The following is a 22,582-nucleotide window of genomic DNA, read 5'->3' as shown; positions in this document are numbered from 1 at the left end:
TACTACGTTCTAAATTGGTGCAAATCATCTGATTTACAGTAACTATCCATGTGTGCTCTTTACCCACAGCAAGTGTAAAACAATTTGAATTAGGAACACCACAGTTATTTGGAAAGTAAATTTCCCAAGATTTGTTATATACTGCAGAGCTGCTAAGACCCATTGCTTTTAATACAGCTTTACTCCACAAGGCCCAATCTGTCTGCAACAAAGAAGGAACATCTCTGCTAGGTCTGAAAACTGCGAAAGAGATAGCAGACGGTTCAGACACAAGACTCAGGCTTATTGCCAAATTGGTCATAGTAGGTTGGCTGATAAAATCTTAATGCTTAATACTTAAAGACCATGGAAGAACGAACTGGTTTGTAAACTCTCAGGAGGGGCTACTGCTGTTAACCAACAACATAGCTTTTCAGCCAGGCCATACCACCTTGCACTAAGCTTTAGTATACTCAGTGCTAGTTAACAACGTAGGGCCAAAAGAAACTACAGCCATACCCCAGCATCTACCAAGGATACATTCCCGAAATATATAATATTCAGCAGTTTGACAAAGTAAAGCTACTTTTCCCATAAGAATTGGTGTAATAAACAGGGGGTATATACAGGAACTTCAGAAAGAGACTTTAAATACACAGAGATAGTACATATGAGGTAGAGCATCACAGAATGGTTGAGGTTGGGAGGGACCTCTGGAGATCATCTGGTCCAACCCCCCTGTTCAAGCAGGGTCACTTAGAACAGGCTACCCAAGACCATGTTCAGACTAGATATAAGAAAGAAATTTTTTATTATAAGGGTGGCAAAACACTGCAACAGGTTGCCCAGAGAGGTGGTAGATGTCCCATCGCTGGAAACATTCAAGGTCAGGTTGAACAGGGCTCCAAGCAACCTCATCTAGTTGAAGATGTCCCTGTTCATTGCAGGGGGCTTGGAAAAGATGACCTTTAAAGGTCTCTTCCAACCCAAACTATTCTATGATTCTACAGTTCTACGTCCAGATGGCTTTTGAGTATCTCCAAGGCGGGAGACTCCACAACCTCTCTGAGTAACCCATTCCAGTGCTTAGTCACCCTCACAGTGAAAAAGTGTCCCCTTATGTTCAGCTGTGTTCCAGTTTGTTGTCCATTGCCTCCTGTCCTGTCACTGGGCACCACTGAAAAGACCCTGGCTCCGTCTTCTTCACACCCTCCCCTCAGGTATTTGTACACATTGATTAAGATCCCCCAACTCATCTTCTCCAGGCTGGACAGTTCCAGCTCTTTCAGGCTTTCCTCATAGGAGAGATGCACCAGTCCTTTAATCATCTTCATGGCTCTCTCCAGGATGTCCATGTCTCTCTTATACTGTGGAGCCTAGAACTGGACACAGTACTCCAGGCGTGGCCTCACCAGAGCTGAATAAAGGAGAAGGATCACCTCTCTCAGCCTACTGGCAACAGCACTGAGAAGCAGGAACAAGGTCAGGGTCACTGATTCATCAAATAGAAGAGATCAGGATCCGAGCAGTCCAACAAAGGAGATGCTGGCATTTCATAATGGATCATGTTACAGAAGATTTAATCACCATCAGAATTCATTGCTATCGCTTTAAGTAATTTAATGGAAAAGGACGGAAAAGTGAGGTGATGATAACAATTAACAGTGCACTGTATTAAATGATCAGCAACAGAACTCCGAAGTGGTGGATGAAGAAGCAACAGATACAGCAAGGTGTTGCTGTACTTGAGTAACTAAATCTAGTTCTCTCACTACAATCAGACTACCATTTAACAGCAAACATTCGTAGATCATATAGAGTCTACCTGAAAGTAGCTCAGTGCTCAAACATGTGGCAACACAGATGAGCCGTGCTGAACCTCTTGCAAAGAGGAAAGCATTTCATACCATTTAAAACAGACATGCTCTTCTCCAGAGCTCGCTGCCCTTCACAGTTTGGTGGCAGTAAATCTGCTGTACACATAGCCTTCTCTGCAAAGTGTTAAGCACACTAGCCTAAGCAGCACTCCAAATGCCAATTACTGCTGCTCCCCGAGCAAGGAAGAAAAAAAAATTTAAAAAAAGCATGTGAACATGATGGAAGAGAAAGGAAAGATGAAGGGGGGATAAAAAAAAATTTAAAAGTGAATTGGGCAGATGGATCATGAAGTCAAGAGGTAAAATATCATTAGGGGATAAACAGCCTTCCGGAGCAGAAAGTGTGGAAAGCTTCCCTTGTAATATCACAAAGTAGCTTAGGGGAGGAGAGTTAATAGGTTTAAATACTTTCTCCGGGTCACTGGGATGCGTGCAGGAGACGTTTGGAAGCGGGGGGCTTCCCGCAGCCGGAGCAGCCCATCACAACAGCGACCGCCGGCCGGGCCCCAGCGCCGCCGGCCGGGCCCCAGCGCCGGCATTGCCGGGCCTGCAGCGCCCCCGCGCGGCCGCGCCCCGGCAGGTAACGGTGCGCTCCGCCGGGCCGGCAGCCGCGGTCCCGCGGCCGGGAAAGCGGTGGGCTCCCCGCCACAGCCCCGGCCTCGGCCGCCAGACCCCGCGGTCTCCACCTCCAGCCGGGGCACGGGATACCAACGCCGTTGAAAATAAGGCAGCTCCGTTTTAAAGCAAAAAGCCCTTTCTGGTACCTAACGTCACTCACCGGACCTCGTATCGGCTGTGCGTTTTACTCCTTTACTCCGTTGACTTGTTTACGCACAAAAAAGTTAACTTTGACAGCAGGTAAAACAAATGGATTCAGGTTACACACACGGGAGGTTACTAGCCTCTGCCTTGGTTACCTTTCAGGGATTTCCTGGTTAATCTCCTTTTTAAACCACAAAACTTTCTCTTCTCAAACACTGACGGGCTGCCGCACTGCACCCGAAACCAGCGTTTGCTGTTCTATACCACTTGTTACACACGTACACTTATTCAGTTTAGTTATGTACATGATACACTTGTAAAATTGTCCCTTTTTTTGTAGAAGGCCATACTGCAACACCTTTCAGACACGTGACAATCTCTGAAGGGCAACCTTTTATTTTACTGCAATATTTATATAGCACAGTGCTTTCAATTCCCCTCCTTTCAGCAGGGGAGTAAATACACAGTGCAAGCTAGAAAATGAAGTCACTATGATGCAATCTGGTGAAATAGTGGATTATCCTAGAAAGACACAGACTCTGGAGAGCTTTCCATCCCTCACGTGCTCATTACCAGAAGGCACGCAGACATCATCTTCGGTTCACAGATGCCAGGAAACAAGACTGCAGTAGTCATGACAACATGGTTTATTTATTTATTGCAAAGCATTTGATTTAACTAGGAAAGTCCTATCAGAAGACACCAGAAACCAGTAGAAGAGCAACAACAAGAAGATAGTACTGAATGGTATTTAATAGTAAAAGAACCTCAGAGATCTATTTCTTTCATGGGGTATTTGTAATCACTCCTGCAACTACATGATCTTTATAGTAATTCTGGTTGGTCTATGTTGGTAGAGCGGAGCTTCCAAGGAAGACTCCTGTTACTCAGCTCCACTAATACACAGAGCCAGCTCTAAGTTCAGCACAATCTTGATGGCTCCCTTTCAGGAGCAATTTTTCCACCTCTTTTCCAAAGTAGTCTCTATTTCCAGTTGTGCTCTCAATATCCCTCCTATTTTGCTACTCTTAACATCATTGTAAATTTAAGTAGTACATACTGAGCTCAGACCTTAAAAGAACTCACAGTACCTACTGTACCACTGCTTAACCAAATCAGCTCAACTGTTAACTGGTTGTTTTTTTCCCCCTCACACCAGCAAAGCAGGCATATCCAGAGCACATACTTCTCCCAAACCATCCAACAAGTCATAGAAGTGGAATATTAATACTGACATTTTTCATCATCATTCAAACTAGCAGGGCTGCAGGCAGAAGCAAACACTTTCAATTATAAAAACTTTGTTTGCAAAAATACTTAGCCACATTTAAAAATGCCCTTCTGATTACACAATTCAAAGCCATAGTCCAAAATCTAAGACTATTCCTGATAAATTGATGGGACAAGATGATCTCCTGTGTTTTACACTCCAGGATATCATCTCTAGGCTCATGTAATCATCAGCTCAGGCTAGCGACCAGAATTCTTACTTCAATAATGCATTGTCATTACATGCTGACTTGGCATTACTTACGGGGGGGGGAGGAGGATCAAGATTATATCCTGAGTGTATATATAGTAATGACAATGTCTTCCACATTTATTTCCTTCTGGCTTTATAGGAGTTGCAAAAAGAAACCTGCCTTTCACTTACCTCTATATACTGTAATTGCCTACACAAAGTATATGAAATGGCAGAACAAGAAATTACAACTTAATGAGAAAACTGTAACAGAATGCTCAACAAGAAGGGATGGAGCAGCAAATTCCTAAAACCATCTACTTGGTTCATATTCCCTTTAAGAATGGCTGTCAGTATAAATGCTGTATCAGCATGTTATTCTCTTAAAGGAATAATATAAACCACATTTATGTTTCCTAGAGACATGTCATGGTATTTTAACAGTAAGTTGCTAATAAGAATCTCAGTATTCTCTGGGTTAAGCTGTCCACAATGATTATGACTGATTGTGTTTTAAAAGTTGCTGAACTGGAGACAAAGCTGAAAACGTATCATCACTTACAGCAACATTAGCAGCTTCTATTCAAAAGAAAGCAACACCTTTTTTTTTTTTGCATATATGCGATGTCTGCAACATTTCCACAGTGGGAAAAATCCGTTCCCTGTATAAATCCAGGGCATGTCATTGCAAACAAGGTTTTTAATTAAAATTGGCATTTTTGAGCCTCCTACTGACTGACAGTGTCTCACTGCCTCCTCCTCATATGGCTAAACTGGCTTCCAAGAGAGAGAGCGGAAAGAAACAAAATCACTAGAATACCTAACTTTGACAAGCCTCTGCTGGGGACAATTTCAATAGCAGGATGCTGCAGAGAGAGGTAAGGAGAGAATAGATGACTACTTAGGAAGTCTTCCCTAATGAAGGCTCAAAACATCACAAACAAGACAGTAGAAGAGGCATTTTATTCCTAAGCCTACAGACAGGATGATCAAGCAGGACAATTTTAATCAGAAACCATATTGTTAAAGGGAATGCAGAACAATGACCGCACCTCAGTGGGTGCAGCTTTCTTTGAATGCAAAAGCAGGCTTAGAGGCTGGCTAGACCTCTGGCTGGGAGGTTGGCTCAGCTGTCAGCATTGACAAAGCTTTATCCCTCTCAGAAAATAGGCAGACATAGGCTCTCAAGTCAGATAGATAAATAAATAAGACTTCCTTGGCCAGAACATTTTCCCCAATTTAATGCAAAGAGTTTATATTAACTGCTAGTACTGTACCTTCGGGAGGCTCCTCCCGCAGATGAGGAGGCAATTCTTCACTTGTTGTCTCAGTTTCATCTTCCACCATCTGTGTTTCTAAGCTAGGTCCCTGCAGAACAGAACAGCAAGAGGAGGTAAATTGGAGAAAGTTCAGAAAGGAACCACAGAAATAATTACAGGATTAGATAATATGCCAGGCAGCAAGGACACAAGGAGCTCACTTTAGCTGATGAGAAAGAAAGCTGCTGGGAGATTTGTTTGCAGTTGAATTACTTACAGAAAGGGGAGAGGGAAAAAAAAAAAGGACTCTTCAAGCTAGCAAGCAAAGTTACAAGGGTCTGAGTAAACTAAAAATCAGGAACTGAACGGTGAAGCACAATTTCTAAATGACTATTTCTAAAACACACAATGCAATAATAATTTCAAATCCCCATTTAGCAAGGGTGGCAGCAGATTCGCCATCACTTGGAATTTTCAGGGAAGAATCCAATCTTTGATTTGTCTTACCAAGACTAGACTATGAAATGTCTGTGGCCTCTTCAATAAAAGAGATCAACACAGGTTATACTAATGGTCCCACACCTCATTTTTCAAAGGAAGACAATGCAAACTGGTTTACAACCTTCTAACCCATCCAGATCCACTGACCACATAGTTTTCCCCTACGTGCCACTCACTATACATGCATTTGTGCCTGCATGTGCAATGTGCTAAACTAACCACTCCTGAAAAACTACCAGGTTGCCCTCCAAAGTTTTGCATTTCCACTTTTTAGCCTTCAGGATCTTGGAAAAAGCCTGCAACATTGCTGCTGGAAGGATGTGAGCAGAGTTACTGAATTTTTAGACTTCAGGAACATTCACTTGTATTTAAGGATGCTGAACTCATTTTGCACATGTAGTATTTTCATGACCTGTGGAGCTATAAAAGTGTAGTTGCTTTTTCGTTTTCAAACTATCAAAGAAAAAAAACCCAAACACTGCTCCCCCCCCCCTTTTTTTTTAAAGTAACAGCAGAGTAAACACTAGGCATAGGTACAGAGCTCCTTAATAACAACTAACTAATTTTCTTCTTTTGGAATGCTAGTACATTCAAGAGTCAAATCAGAAACTTAGCAGTCATTAGGAAATGAGGCTTTTGTGCACTTTGAAAATATGAATGGGTTTCCAGTCTGAAATATCTGAAAATGTGTATTAACATATGCAGCTGGGAGGTTACAGAAGCCAGCTTAAACACTGGTACATCAACAGCTTGCAAGACTTTATTATTTGAACTCAGGAAGAAAAAGGGCTTATAGCATTAAAGCTGCAGGATTTATTTTCATACTTTCCAAACCCTGTGACTGCAAAGTTACCCCCAAGAGCATTGCATGCTTTCTGTGTTTCCGCATTTTGCACATTATAAAGACTAACACACATTCTAAATTTCTTCCTCTGCACAAGTAGCTTACATTTTCATCCATTCCCCATTCTTTCAACAAAATGGACATGAAAACAAGTACCACCACATTGTTTTCATGAGTCTCATAGCAGAGAAAAACACAGCACCCAGGGGAAGTGTACAAGTCTATTATGTTAGTGCCACCATCACAACCTTGATTTCTGCCATCCATGACTATGCAAGCTTTACCTAAGCCATGTACCTATTTCTCCTCATTTAAAAACACCTGGTATCAATAGTGCCCAGCCTTGGTCAAAAAATAGTTCAAACATTAAGTCATACGTTGTAGTAGCTATCATAGAAAGGAGAAAAAAAATATTTCTACCACAGCGTACATATGAGAAAGTAGTAAGTTGCCTGACTTAGCCCAAATAAAAATCAAACCTAGGAGTCAGTTATCAACACTGAGGTCTAACCATCTCCCCACTTCACCTAAATAATGTGATCTAGATTTTACGAATGTGTAAACAATTCTGGATAGGAGCACCAGATTGAACATAGAGTATGTACTTGAATAAGCTTCTACATCAACCACAGGCAATATATTCATACACATTTCTTTCCTACCCATTAATGCTACAGAGAGAGAAAGGAGAAGATGATGTTACATTAGTATACCAAATCAGAATGCTTATTTTCATATGAAAGATGTCTACATGTAGGACATGAGGCACCAATATTTGCCTTGCAAACATTCTGAACCACAACTATAAGAACTCCTAAACTAGAAGTGGTCTTGAATCTGAATCCTTTACCTGTACTTTCTAGTTTGCAACACCAAAATTATTTTAATTAAAAAAAAAGCAACAGAACCCTCTGCACAAGGCAAAGCTTAAGTCCTTATTAACGATATGCTGCCCAAGGAGACAATCCAACTTCAGGGATTAAGGAAAAGCCAGTAAGAAAAATATTATCTTTCCTTCTTCAAAATAGTCAATAGTCTCACTTTGCTACCATGAGACAAACCTGCTCAGTGGCTTCTCCCAACAACAGACCATAATAGCGATGCTCTTTTGGGTTATAGTTGTTATCTGCGTAAATACTAAGTGGATGCAAAATGCTATCAAAAGTGAATGGTGGCATTACAGGTTTTTTCCCCGTATGCATGAACTACTACTGAGTGTTCACTAGCAATACAACTCTACAGTAGGGTGGTTGTCACTGACAATACTTACCCTGAACTAAAGGTTTATCTTAGTTGAACATCAGCCTTTAGGGCTAAGCTAGTATTAACAAATCCAGCTGTGGGGAAAACAGACCACTACAGACCACTATGAAGTTCACGGCTGAGATGCTGTTTGCTATCACCTACTTCCCTCCAATTCAAAACTTTAACACTTGCTACTGGAATCCCACAGAAGAAAAATACACAATCCAGGATTACTACTTTTACAGAGCATTTTTAATATCTAACAGAAATAGTCAGAATTTTTGAAGAATTTTTTTCACTACTCAAAAACAATTAATCACAACACAGCATATTTGGAACTGTATTTGGTATGCTTTTTCTGTATTTTTTGAGAATCTTCCCCAAAACCCACTGAAAAAAAACCTGGTTTACAAATTTTTATTTCAAAATCTGATGTTAAAAATTGAAAATACAGTCTAGACGGAAGTATGGTTGTCAAGTAACCACAAACTTAACTCTTCCAAGAATTGTTTTGCGAGAAACCTTGAAATCTTCTGACTTCCTACTTCCTAAAATGAAGTTAGAAATGTTTTCTACAGAACAACGCAAGTTCTTATCTCATTGATATCTTATCACTATATATAACGACCTACAATATAGGAAGTTTCTAGGAGAAGCAGTCTCATAAACATGTGTGTATATCAGACTTCAGTGTATCAGTTTAATCATTGAGAGCAGTGAATAAGTGTGCACAGCGTTGGTACTGAATTTCACTAAGTAATTGAAGTGTAAAACAGTTAACAGTAGATGAGATCCTAGGTTCTCGTATCCATATCTGGAAGTAATACTTAAGGCTCAAACACTGACAGGTGTTATCAACAAGATTACAAAGTCTCTTTACAATGGCTTTGTATGTTATATTAGCACGTCCGTTGCTTTTTTAGTTATATCTGCTGAGTTCAATTCACCAGGTCTGCTGCAAGCTTGGTAATCAATACTTCAGGTATCTGCAGTTCTGGCAGCACAGTAATTTACAGCAATCAAAAATTCCAGGAAATTGTCTTCTTTAAGAAGATTTATAACTAAGTTATAGTTCGAGTTCTTGGTATCAACATTTATTTTTTTTTTTTTACACTATTTCAAGAATGAGGCATCAGTTATGTTTTTTTCATTGTTAAGGATCCTTGACAGACAAATAGAGGAATGGGATGCACACAACTGTGTAAGTTATTGGCTTGCAGATAAGCAGCCATGCAGTGTCCAGCAATTCTATAATAATCTTCCTGAGCTGCAGCCATGGCAGAAGTAATGCACACAGATGTTGCTTTTGCTTTGATACTCCCTCTAGGAGCATCTAGGGTGCAGGAAGATGTATCAACAGTTCAGAAACATCAGTAGATTTCTAACTGTACAATATTCTTTCAATTATGTAGGGTTTGTATAGCATTTTTAATTGAGAATATGGTTCCATTCCTCACTAGAGCCATTGGAGAAGCACAGATTTAAACAAGTATTATTACAGTAACAGTTAGGTTATGGCACAGAGCCTAGGAACATATAACTAAGAAAAACCTCTTTGCCCTCCGGAGATGGTCCCTGCATCATACAATTCCTTTCAGCAATTGATGAGTTTCTGACTATGAGCACTATTAAGATTTAGTGGCAATTTTTATGTCATAATTGAAAACAAGATCTAAGCTGACCAGAAACAAGTCAACTCAAGCAGAGGCAATACCCACCCTTCCAAACTCAAGTTATGGATGTGCCAATTCCAAGGTAGCTCACTGTGCCTCCCAAAAGTTTCAATGAACTACCAGGAAAAGGTTTGTATAAACGCAGCAAAATATAAAGATCAAGAGAGAAAACCTACAGGGATTCTCACAGAAACTGCCCGAGGAACATATTATCCTGTGTCCTGATCACACGGTATGACTACTGACATTACAGTGCAGTTTAACTCAAATATTATGGGCTGCTGTGACCCAGTAAATTTGCATTCGTTTGCTGTCTTATACTGTGTTTCATAGAAGGCTATGTATTTATGGACAGAGAGGACTGCCAGTACTGAACTAAACAAGTGTGACAAATCACCTATGAGCATTTCAGACTACACCTCATGCTTTTCCATGGGATACAACACTTTTGAGAATAATTCTGACCAGAACTTCAGTGATATGCTCATATTTTCAGTATATTTAAAGACTGTGTATTTTACAAGTGGTGTGATAAATCCATGCATGACAGAAAGAAGGTTCCTATGCAGTAAGGGTCAGTATTTTCCACAAGGTACTGAGTTATGTTTATGACATTGAAAGTAAGAGCTGCATTTATCACCACATTTGTATTAACAAATGATTTCAGCATGGTCAATCATAAAAACAGCCTACACTATCTCAGTCTCAGCAGAGTAGTAAGTACTCAAAAAAACCACACAGGTCAGGAGCAATCCCAACACCAGGCAACCATTATCGGCCCATTTTGCATGTAAGCCAATAGCAATGTGAGACTGTCACTGCAAATGCCCCAACAGACAAGTCAACAGTGGAAATGGCTAAGCTTTCTAAAAAGCTCCTACAGACCATCTCGAAACAACAACAATAAAAAAAAAAACCCAAACAACAACAAACCGTACCCCGCAACACCACCACTACTTTTAGGCCTTTTAGACTCTACTTTTGTACTTAGCTTTACATTAATTACGGTATATAATCTTAAAGCAAAGTAGAGTCTATCAATTACTGTTCACTGAGCCAGGATTAGGTTAATGTATAGCAAAAAATAAAACCCCAAAACAAAGGCCAACAAGGCTGATAAGGGCAGGGGGGAGGGAGGGAATCAAAGAGAAAAAAAGAATCCACCCTGTGAAAAATTATTACTGAAATTGAATGAGTTTGGGGAAAATAACTTCCAAGTTTCCTTCAGTTTATGACTACCAATGGAAAGACACTTTACTGCTGTTCCCAACCAAGCAGCAGCACATATCTTACAATTCTGCTCCTTCTTGCCATTCCTACTCAGCCCACAGAAACAGTATTCTTAAAAAAAAAAAAAAAAAAAAAAATCCCCCACATAAGCAAAGCCAAAAGAAAACCCACAACATGAACACTCTTCTCCATTATACTGAATTTTATTAGTAATCATTTCCCCCTTGCACAACAGAAGCTGGAGGAATGTAAAGCCCACAGTGATGACTTCAGCACCAGATTAGCGCCTCAGTTCTGAGGCTACCCTTTGGAAATTATTCTAAAATCTGCAGCTTTAGCTACTAGTTTCCCTGGGCATTTTCAAGTGAAAATGGTATTTATTTCCTGACCTAGATCTTCCTATTTCCATTCTTGCTCCTGAATATTTTACTCCAGTTTTTCCTTTCTGACATTCATTTTCAGATTCATTTCCATTCTGGACTTGAGCCTAGAATCTCACTTCTTTCACTGTTCAAAACTGCCTCATTCCTTGTAAACCCTCTCCTTAAAAGCTCACAAGGTCAGACCTACTTCATTCCATGCAAATCTTCAACTGCCAGCCTAAATCACGTGTCTTCTGTCCTGCCTAACACTGACTTTCAGACCTGGTATTCTATGTAGGCACAATTCCAGTAAAGCAATTTAGCAGAGGAAAATTAGTGGCAGCACAGGCTTCACCCCTCCACGTCTGTGATTCCACTCGTAAGCTTTCCCAGCACAGCTCCAACATCTTTTTTTAATATAGCATCAAATACATCTCAACTGGTAACTACAAAGGACAGATGAACTCCTAAAGAATTACAAGACTCAGTGGCTCTGTGGGAAGAAACAAGAAGTAATCCCCACGTATAGGACAGTTTGTCAAGTGCTTTGGGAAACTACAATGATATTTTTTAAGTATCTTAGCAAAAGCAACAACTATTTTTGCATTATGTTTAAAGAATGCTTATTGCATGCCCACAGGACTAAAAACCACACGGTTCCCTGCACATTTGCATACTTTGCCCCTTCCTAAAACCACAAAAACCCCAGCACTTCTCATCCCAGCTTCACCTCCTCCAAATGGGTGAGAGATGATACATACTGTGACCAGGCTGAATGCGTGCAGATGCCAAAGGGCTTGTCAGATCCAGTAATAATGAAGCTGACCTTCATCAGGCTTTCCTACAATTACATCATTAATGACAGTGTTAATTTGGGATCTCTCCTCTATCCAATCACTGTTATGAAGTTCCTCAGAACTTATCTTTGATATTTCATGTTTAATCAAATTAAATTATTCCATCTTCCACATTTGAAAGTGGTTTGTGGCTAAGAAAGTCCTTTCTGCTTCTATACAATTACATAAAGCCTCAATTCCTCTGGAAAAGAAGGGGTTTGTTTGTTAAAAAAAAAATATTTTAAACAAGCAGACACACTGGGTAGGCAGTTCAACACGACGACTCCCTTTTCCAGTGAGCTGAGGGCCTACAGGCAAGTGCTTCAGCTGAAGTAACTCCCCAACCATCTCCTTATGCACTACTACTCAGATAACCACGCTCAGACAATGGAAACAAGTTTAAAACTATCACTGTACCTTTGTTAGGCAGGTATCTGTTGCAGCTGCAGCTTTTACTTCAGCAATGAATTTTCAGCTTATTGGGGAATTAAGACTTTCATTTAAAACTTTCTAAATGTAATAGGAATGCTCCACTGAACTTGCCATTGCTATTGATTGCACACCCACACCTTAGGGGTTTCCAAAGTCAGCTGGATTCTTCATGCAGATAGAAAAAAAATTGATCTGCAACCACAAACATTTTTTTTTTTTGCTTTCCTGTAGGTTTAAGAAAGCCTCTTGATGGATGCTTTGCTTTTAATTTTGCAAAACAAGGTTTGCTCATAATGAGAGCTTCTGTGCCAAGTTTCAGCCCAAGGGGAATTTGAGTTGCAGTTATAAATCCCCTAGAACACTAAAGGAAAGTACAGAAATAGAAATGCTGAGGATGACAGTAGTGTAAAATAATAGCACTTTGTTCAAAGTACGCTGTAAGAAAGAACTAGAAAAGTTGCTTAGATTACTTGCTCTTCTCTGCATTTGGACAAACACATTAGGGAGACTACGATTTTAACACTTAATTTTGTCTTGACAACAGGACTGGAGGAAAGAGGGTACAAAAGCAAGTTTTATTGTTGCAAATTCCAAACCAAGACTGAGTTCTATTGTTCTCAGCAGAAGAGTCAAATCCTATTTCTACAGCAATAAAACAACTTTGTACTGCAAGTAATCCCCATTAGGGTTTATTTGGCATAAATAACTTTTCAACAGCACTAACGACACCACAATCTATTCTCCATTCAGCAAGCCAGTAAACAGTCTGGTTTACACTTTTTACATTCACACTTTATATAGGGCAGATAACACCACTTATACAGCAAAAAGCCAATACAGTCTGCTCAGTGATAGTTCAGACAGTTCTGGATTTTGAACTAATTATTGTATTGAATTTTGTCTTGATCGACCGTTTATTTTCCATCTGAATTTTACCTACTAAATCAATGTTAGCACAGAAAGAAAGCCAGAGTGTTTTTCAAAAAAACAAACCAAACAAACCACACTTCATTTGATAAGTTACTGACCAGGCCCAAAGAGAACACTCCTCCCTCCAAGCAGTTAACCAGTGTAATTATCAAAAGGATACCATGTACACCGTAAAGGCTGAAAACTTACCTTGAAACAGGCTGCATAATTTCCTGTCAATTCTAGTTTAAACTACTGCCTCCACAAGGAAGGGCTTGCCATGTCCAGGACACTGTTCCTATTCAAAAACTGACTGTGCTGAATTGCATTTGTTTGGAAAAAAAGAAGTTACGTGAAGTCAAAGAGTCATTGCGCGGCATAATTCAAACATTAGCAATTGTTAAAGTCGAGGGCGGGCTAATACATAGGAAAAACAGTCATTATGGAAACACCTAACAGACTCTGAAACAGAGAGGAGTACAACACAGAATGATGCAGGACCAAACCATGACCCTGCATCACAGCAAACCAATCTGAAAGCAATTAAATAGTTACTAATAATGATCTCTCAAAAATATCAATTAACTCATATTGATAAATGACCATTCACTGATTTAAGTAATTTCAGAGGAAAGAAGCCTTTCTACATCCTGTCAGTCATTCACTGTCTGTCAACAAAGACTTCAGGGACAAAAAATTCACTTGGACAGTTGAGCTGATGAACCAAAAGCAAGCAATAATAAGATTTAATGACCTGCAGTTTTATTGTACTTTCTACATAACTACAATTAGCAAATGTAGTATAAATGTATTTTCTCCAGCCTGGTCCTTGACAGGTGGATTTAATGATTAGTGCCAGTTTTACTCAGACTAAAGAAATGAGATAATGCACTCTGCAGAAAGAATATTTTCCATTTTCCTAACGAGATGTAGAAGTAGCACTCTAGAAAGCTGCAGACAGCATGAGAAATCTGTCTGAAATAAAAACGAGAAGTCCTTTGCTTAATAATATAGGCCTATATGACAGACGTCGTTAAGATTTTCTTAACCATGCTAGAGACTTCAAAAGTAGTACTCCTTCCATTATTCTCAGTAGGGTCACGATTTAAAAGAAAAAAAAAAAATCCATTGAAGGATGCATTAAGCAGTATTCTGTAACAGCAGTAGTTTCATATGGCCTACTTGAATTACCTGACTTCCATGCATTTATTTCCCTAAAAGTGCACAACTACTGTTTTAGCTTTAATGAGTTGAAATTTAATTAATTTTTTCAAAAGCTCTTACAGCTACAACATAGTAATTTCTACAAGAAGACTTGAATTCAAAGTACATAAGCATGTACCCAGCTTGAAAAACATGAGCACTCTGCCCCAAAAGACAGTCACAACATGCATCACTGGAACAGTTTAAAACACAAGCTGTCTTGCTGAAATCTTAATTTCTTTTTTTTTTTTTAATTAGGAAAAAAAAAATGCTATAAATCCATTTGATGTTAAGAAGTTGTTCCAGAAGCACCAATAGCCATTTAAATGCCAGAAATTGAGGTTAAATATAAAATATTTTATTCAATCCAGAACTTATTTCTGTTTCCTTATTTTGTTAGGAATTTCAAAATGCATTTTCTGCAAAACATCAAACATTTCTGAATTAGCTGGGAGACTGTAATATGATGTATTTATCACACAAATTTTAAATTTATTTTGTTGATGGCTAGGTAGTCAAGTATTTCCTTCCTTACAAATGAGTTCTGAACTCAGATCAGAGGTCTTTTAGACCAGTATTGCTTGTTGTTCTATGCATTTATTGTTGTACTGTTTTAAAGCAGAAACATTTCAGATAAAATATTTACTTACTCTACAGAACATACACTACATCTTCTAGTACTATCAAGCTCTCCAATTTCACACCTACCCTGCATGCCTTAAAGCTGACAGCCAGAAGAACTGCCAGCAATAATGCCCCTTTTATCTTCATAGAGGTCTCATTTCTTCCAAACTAACTGCGAGAAGCACAAGTAAGATCACAGCTTGCTGCATACAAGATTCCAACCAGAGTTACTTCACTCAGTAACTAAACAGCCATCAGATAGAGAAAACACTTGATCATTATGAATGCAAGCAACACAAAAGTAAAAATTCATTCTGGCAGCAATAGCTTTTGGTAATGGCTGCCTTTTACTTTTGAGGATCTGCAAGGTGCACAGGCTCTCCCTCCAAAATGATTTTTTTAGATTGAAAGGAAGGCCAAGAATTGCATTAGACCTTAGGCAGCTCTGCAGAAGTGTTAAGATTGTATGACTGGCTAACACAAGCGCAAGACACTTCTGTGACTTTCAATAAGTTCAACCAGCAACAACATTTCTTCTGAAGAAACTGCTTAAGAACTCTACTACTGCCCTCACCAATGTAAGCATGTACCTTGCTCAGAACTTTGAAGGCATGTAACCTTTTCCCACTCTCTGAAATTCAGCTGAAACACTGGGAAAAGAAAGCCACCAGAAAGTTTGTAAGGCAGTTCACCAATAAAGAAAACCAGATGTGACCAATGGTAAGCAAATATTTAAGTCAGAATTATCTACAGAATATACAGTCCATGTTCCCTTTTACTCTATCACTTACATGCACTTTCCTCCTGCTTCCTATAGCAAATTTAAGACCACATGCCAGAAAAAAAAAGATTACTATATACTCCATAGAAAGCAATACCTTTTGTCTCCATATTATAAGCCAATCCTTTCCCAAGTACTTTTCATTTCAACTGTCAAGAGCCCTGCTAAACAGAATCAAAGACATGTAAAAAAAGAAAAAGGTTACATATACATCAAGTTTCAACAGGACAATCCATGACATCCTTCAGGAACAGAGCTGTCTGTAAATACAAGCAAGAGAAATATTTACTTAGGTTTTCCATAACTTTTGATGCTTCATCTTCAAAATACCTTGCCTTTATCTAATCTCTAGGATTCATCTGCCAACTTCAAATATCACAGGCAGTCAGAGAAACAGAACAACTATAGGCAATAAATTCACATTCATTCTCTTAAATATAGCTATAAGTTTCTCAAAGAAGAATCTCACATTTATGACACCTGTCTTATCCCAAAATACATAACTTAAGTGTGAGCATATGTCAAAGCACCACAAGATCTCATTCTGCTTTGGAGAATCACTTCAATTCAATAAAAAGGGGAGCAACTACTTAACTGAAATCACATCTTGGGCTTGCTTCCCCAGACAAGAACTTCAATACAACCTGACATTCTCAATGCCTTTCATTCCTCTGATTTTGCATTTAAGTTAGAGCAGTGACAGGAGCAGTTTTGAAGCAGTCACTGCAGGAGCAACTGTACCAGGTAGCCATCAGGGACTACCCTAATGCCCCAATTCATTTACCTGTTGAAGATAAGGCGTGAAGAGGTTCTGTTAGCAAGGACGCAAGCACATTCTCCAGTGTTGCCTAAGACCTGAGAAATCCAGCGTTTAGCCACAGCAGAAGAATACTGGAAACATACTGTATCGTGGGACAGTAATTGGTGGCTGACAGTGTGATGGACAGGTAGGGATTCGGTCATCTCCCCACAATTCTCCACTTCCTAATGAATGAAACTGCCCTCCCCACCTGACAGACCTGTTACCCAGGCTCCCGGTGCAGCCCAAAAAGATATATTTCCTTGCCATCAAGATGATCTGCCCTTGAAGGAAAGCAAATGCTCTTGGTGTATTCAAAACATATCACTTATTTATTCCTATATATAGCAATGATCCACTTTCAAGCTGATTGCCTCAACCAGTTTTATATTTTGCATCGCCTGAAAGGGCCCAGAGATACCATTTTTCAGCACTGCCATTGCTTGAAAGAGATGGGAACAGAAGAAAAGTACATGTAGAGACCACCTGGAATCCAATCCAGCTTCAACGCCTCAAGTTTTAAATCATGACTTTGCCACACTACTTTATTTCACTCTACCTTTTTAATAGGATACTTATGCTATTTGATTGACTTAAAAATAAAATACATCAAGTTTCTGTTTCCTCAGCAGCAGTCAGATGATGGATCCTGAAAAGATCACTTCCACAGCAGAACTCCCCTGATGTTATCACTTCTCTTCACCTGCATCTTCCCTCCCGTAAGTAGGCAGACTATCTTTATACACACTAGCATTAACATGTTTTACTTTGACAGCCCTGCCTTCTCAGCAACCTGCCAACCAGCATCAATGAGAAAGGCTCAAAACCAATACTGCTAAAAATACACAAACTCAAGTGTATTTCCCAAGAAGTAACAACAATTAGGGGAGAAATAGGCAAGATGAATTTTCAGAAAGCTTGGTTCTGATGTATTTCCTGCAATGATCAACAACTTTGTTTTAAAGTCATACTGCACTATTTGTGAGCAAGTCCATAAAAGGGATACACATCCAGCTCCCACATCACACATACACCTTTCCTCCCCCTGTTAAGAGGTAAAAAACTGTGTACACTTTGATGCATTCCACTTGATAATTGAAAATTTAATTCCCCCCCAACTCGGCTTAAGACTTTAAATCATGCATTTGCAATGATCTTACATAGAGGAAACTGAGGCAACTGCTACACCAAAAGGTGGCACATATGGAAAGAAATATACACGAAAAGAAATTACCCTGTCAGAGAGAAAGCTGTGAATCCTTTTATACTGAAAAGCTCTACACAGTGCTTATACCTGATAAATGATTGGTTAAAAAAGAAAAAAAATACTCTCCCCCCAAACACACACATTTTCCTTGCAATCAGAACATGACTCCACTCACATCTTGCTGTATTTTGAGTGAGCCCATCTAAAATAGCCACAAGCATCTAGTGGGGCAAAAGAGGAATTCAGCAGAAGTAATGGGCTTAGCAAGAATAATCAGCGGTTTACTCTGCATGCAATAAAACAGAAGCTGAAGGAAATATTTTCAGTTTTGGCCTCAAGCTGGATGTACTGTTCAGCCAGCACTCTGAGGTTTTTGTTTTGCCATATAAGTCAACAACTCACCCAGAGCCATAGCACTGTTTACCAATAACTGCCTCATACATATTTTTTGTTATCCCACACTACTTGAACTAACAAGCATTCTGTAGAAAGAAGAAAAAAAAATTACTCTTTACTATCAGGCTTTGAACAAATGCAAGACAAAAAAACAACAGTGCATAGAAGGAAACATCCTTTTTATAAATATTTATTTCATGTACTAGGAAACTGTCCCTTTTCTTCCATCTGTCAGCAATGACACTGGTCATTGAGAGCCCCTTTTACAAAGAGACGGTTGTTAACCTGAGTGACCGGCACACACGCACTGCCCAGGACCCAAAACCTGCACAAGCTGGGGAACTTCTAACACATACTCACTCACTCAGAGGCTTGGAGGAAGGCCTGAGCCAAATTTCTCCATCGGGATAGGGATAGACCACAGCTACAAACAGTTTCTGCCTCAGAGAGCTTACAATCTAGCTGATCAATAATTTTTTTTTGCTGCTAGACAAATTCAGGAGACAGGCCTGGTATGCCTCGTGTTTCAGACCGATTAAGGAGAGGGAACCATTTCAAAAGTCATACACCTGCAAATTAAAGAGATACGACAGAATGTAACGGGAGGAAAAAACAATACCACAGCACTGCTGACTCCGAACCCACACAACTGAAGAGACAACCTCTCAACTGAGAACTAGTAAATTACTACTTTTATAGCCCGGCCAGCCTCGGCGTCCGCCTCTCCCACGGCACCGAAGCTGCCAGCCGGCCCAGGTCAGCCCATTTCTACCCTAACACTTTTCCACAGCGAACCGAGGAGGAAGGTGACCGTCTCCTCCACGTTCTCCGAGGGGCCCGCGAGGGGCCGGAGCTACTCCCGGTAGCGTACCCACAGCGTGAAACCCCACGGCTGCTGAGGGGAAAGGGGGGGTAAAACTGCCCACACGATCATGTGCGTGAGGGAAGAAGCCCGGGGAAAGCAGGACAATTTCTCTACAGAGACACAAGCCCAGAAGGGGAGCAGGCAGCCTCCCCCGGCTCCCACGCTGCTCCCTTCCCGTCACGGCAGGAAACAACCCGGGTTTTAATGGAGGAAGGGGGGAAAATCTTTCTCGGGTGACGGTTCCAAGAAGCGGTACCACATCCCCCACGAAGTTAGAAGCTTCTGGAAGTTGTACTTCGTTACGAGACCGAACGGCCACCACCTCCCGCCGCCGTTTTACCGCTTCGGGCCCGGCCCCGTTACGCCGGCCCGGCCCCTACCCCTCGCCCCCCTCACAGTTACCGGGAGCCGCCGGCCGCGGCCCAGCCGACCCCCCCCCCGCCAGCAGGAACCCCCAGCCCCGGTGACAGCCGCCAGCATCACCTTCATGCCGCCTCTCCCGCAGCACCGCCCGGCGGGGATGGAGGGAGGGCGGGCGGCCGTCGGCTGCGTCCCCGTCTCCCCCGGCGCTTGGGCTCCGGCTCCTCCTGCCCGATGTAAACACACACCGGCGGGAGGGGGGAGGCTGGGCCGAGGAGATGGGGGGGGGGGGGGGCAGCGCCATGGCAACACCGGCCGGAAGAGGAAGCGCGGGGGTCAGGGGCCGCCATTTTGGCGGGGGGTGCTGGCGGCGGGCAGCCCGTCTCGTTCTCCTCACGGTAGATCTTAGCGGCGAGGCCTCGTCTTGCCGGGGGCGGCGGCCGCGGGAGCTTGCGTGGGGCTTTTAGTAATGGTCCGAGAGATTCAGAGCCGAGAGGTTCCCGCGAAGCCAGGCCTCCGGGCAGCCTTCGCCGAGAGACCCCACCAGCAGCGCTATAGTAAAAACTCCTTCCTGACATTTGATGTTAAAGTGCTTTGAAAATTGTAACATATTCACCGCCTCAAATTTCCATTGTATACCTGATGGGAATGCCACAAAGGGAGATGAATTGACCCAGCCGTAGTCAAACAAGTTTGGCCAAGATGAGGAGCCTCTTCTCGGGGCTCTGTCCTCGCTGTATGCTTGCTGTCATTTAATCGATTCTAGTCAAGAACTGAGTTACTAGGGGGGATTGGGGCCTCCTAGCCCTCTTCTCGCATTATCCTCAGCCAATGTAGCATGTCTCCGGCCTGTTGGGGCTGTGCCCGCTGCTGCTGCTTCACCTGAGGGTGTACTGTTTGGTGGCGAAGATAAAAGAGAATCTGGAAATAGCCTTCGGCGTGTAAGGTTTTCTTTCTCATGTATTGCTTTAAAATGATCATCAGGCACAATCACACACGTGGATAGGAGGGTTTTGCTGCTAGAAAATGGTTTGATGACATGAATGAAGCCAGACAAAGCAAAACAAAAAGAAGGGTGGTTTGAAGTAATGATTACTGGAATCGGGAGAGAAAGCAACATTAAGGAAACGATGGTGATGAGAGTTCAATTTTCTCTGATTTAATATTACTCAAGTAAATATTAAGTTTATATGTTACATAGAGAACCTAACTACAACTCAACAAGTGGTTGAATCCAAAAGAAGAAAGATTGCTTTTGTTCCCTTTTTTTACCCCTTGACTGAGAAACTTTGCAATTTCTTTCTAAAGAATATGCCCTTGGCAGCCATGTATGTTTTCTAAATCATTCTTCAGTACAGTGGACCCTATTTAGCCAGAAACTATAAAAGGAAAAATGTGCTAGTTTAAAGGCTAGAAATGCCTTTTCTCAGTGCACAGTGAAGGAAAAGCAGTTAATTTTTTTTTGTTTCATACTGTCTTTTCTAATCTGCAGAACCTCTTTGGAGAGTAGAGGTAGAGTGGTACTGTAAGACTAGTTTTCATTTTTCAGTTAAATAGGAAACTCTTGAAAGACACCAAAGTAATTCCCTCGCCCCACATGGGGTAACAACTACAGAGACCCCTTTCCTTTGCTTCTCACAACATAGCTGTGCCTTAAATCATTTTCTGGATCACTTCTCAGAGGAAGTACTCTGCAACCCTTTCCTGGCACAGATTTTTATAGCAGAATTTACAATTTCTTCTGCACATACTTCACTTCAAGCATGTGAATCTTCTCAGAAGACCAGTAGTGGAAGCCAGTGAATGCAGGGAAGTTTTCACAGACCACACTAATTTCTACAGACATGCACATATATGTATGTGTGCATATATACTATGTGTGTGTGAGATATTACCCTATGTATTGTATATATAATACTAATAACCAAAATATAAATCCTCTCCTCAAGCCACTATATAGCAAAATTTATATAAAATAATCCTGTCAATAGTATTAGTAGAATTAGATTGTATTAGATTTTTAATTGCATAATAGAAATCAATATTTATGTTCTAGTCAGATGGTGAGTACAAAGAAGTTCTTATCATGTTTGTGTTGAGTTTAACAGGTAAATTTAGCCCAATTCTCAATAAAAGAATATTGCCTAAATTATAAAGGCTTAAAGAGTAAACTGTCTTCTCCCTCATCAAGGTAAAATGAGTCATTCTAGTGAAGTTCAAAATAATGCAGCTTTCTACATCTAAAATTCAAAATTTCAGATGAACATAACATGATTTCTCAGGAAGTTCCTAAGCCCCTAAAATAAAATATGTGCAATCTTTTAAACAAGTTAACATTAGATTGTCATCTTTGTGATGTCGTTAGAACATTCAAAGAATGTTCCAGCTGAAAAATCAGAATATTCTGGATGATAGACAAAACTGGGGGGGGGGGGGAAGAATGGGAAATAATAAGTTGTTTACTTTATGCTAGGCACAGGAAGTCCTTTATTCCTGAAACTATTTCAGCAGCTACCAAAAGTATTCCCTAACAAAAAATTACACAACGCAGGCTACGTACACACTAGTAGATAGTGCAGCTCACAGGGTATGACTTTGTTCAGTGAAACAACTGGTGCTGAGGACGCTAGGTTCTTATTATACATATTTCAAGGGGTGATTGCTTTGAACAAGCTCTAATACTTTAGACTGAATGCCTGTTAATGACTAACAACTGTGCACCTGGAATAAGTTTTTCCAATTTAGTTTCATCTAAAAGGATTTAATCCAGTTAACAAACTCCAAGCCTGCTCTGGTGAGATTCACCTTAAAAGTGTGTCTTTATTGAAGCAAAATGGCTAGTATAGGTATTTCCATAGTTAAACTCTACTGTTTGTCAGTTAAAAGTGATGTCTTTATAATGCAGAAATTCCCTTCCCAGCCTTCCTGAAGAACGGACCACTCTAGGAGATTTACCTACCTAGAATTTTCAGTGAA

The 22,582-nt window shown here is 40.6% G+C and overlaps 1 protein-coding gene across 5 annotated transcripts in view; it reads right to left on the bottom strand.

Moving 5' to 3' along the window:
- Positions 1-20,431, bottom strand: part of LOC142032274 (transmembrane protein 263-like) — a 208,333-nt gene extending 187,902 nt beyond the window's left edge. For 2 of the 5 annotated variants that reach the window (XM_075030737.1, XM_075030739.1), the window contains exons 1-2: positions 19,730-19,855; positions 5,358-5,448 (exon numbers count right to left, since the gene is read on the bottom strand). In XM_075030737.1, coding sequence (XP_074886838.1) covers positions 5,358-5,448; positions 19,730-19,735 — 97 coding nt within the window. In that variant the 5' untranslated portion in view covers positions 19,736-19,855. Of the gene's footprint in view, positions 1-5,357; positions 5,454-11,955; positions 12,036-19,729 lie in introns of those variants that run through there. The other 3 variants (XM_075030738.1, XM_075030736.1, XM_075030740.1) reach the window with 3 other exon arrangements.
- Positions 20,432-22,582: the final 2,151 nt, after the last annotated feature.

The sequence above is a fragment of the Buteo buteo genome, chromosome 6 (genome assembly GCF_964188355.1).
Source record: "Buteo buteo chromosome 6, bButBut1.hap1.1, whole genome shotgun sequence".
Taxonomy (NCBI): Eukaryota; Metazoa; Chordata; class Aves; order Accipitriformes; family Accipitridae; genus Buteo; species Buteo buteo.
This window is presented reverse-complemented; position numbering and strand designations above follow the sequence as displayed.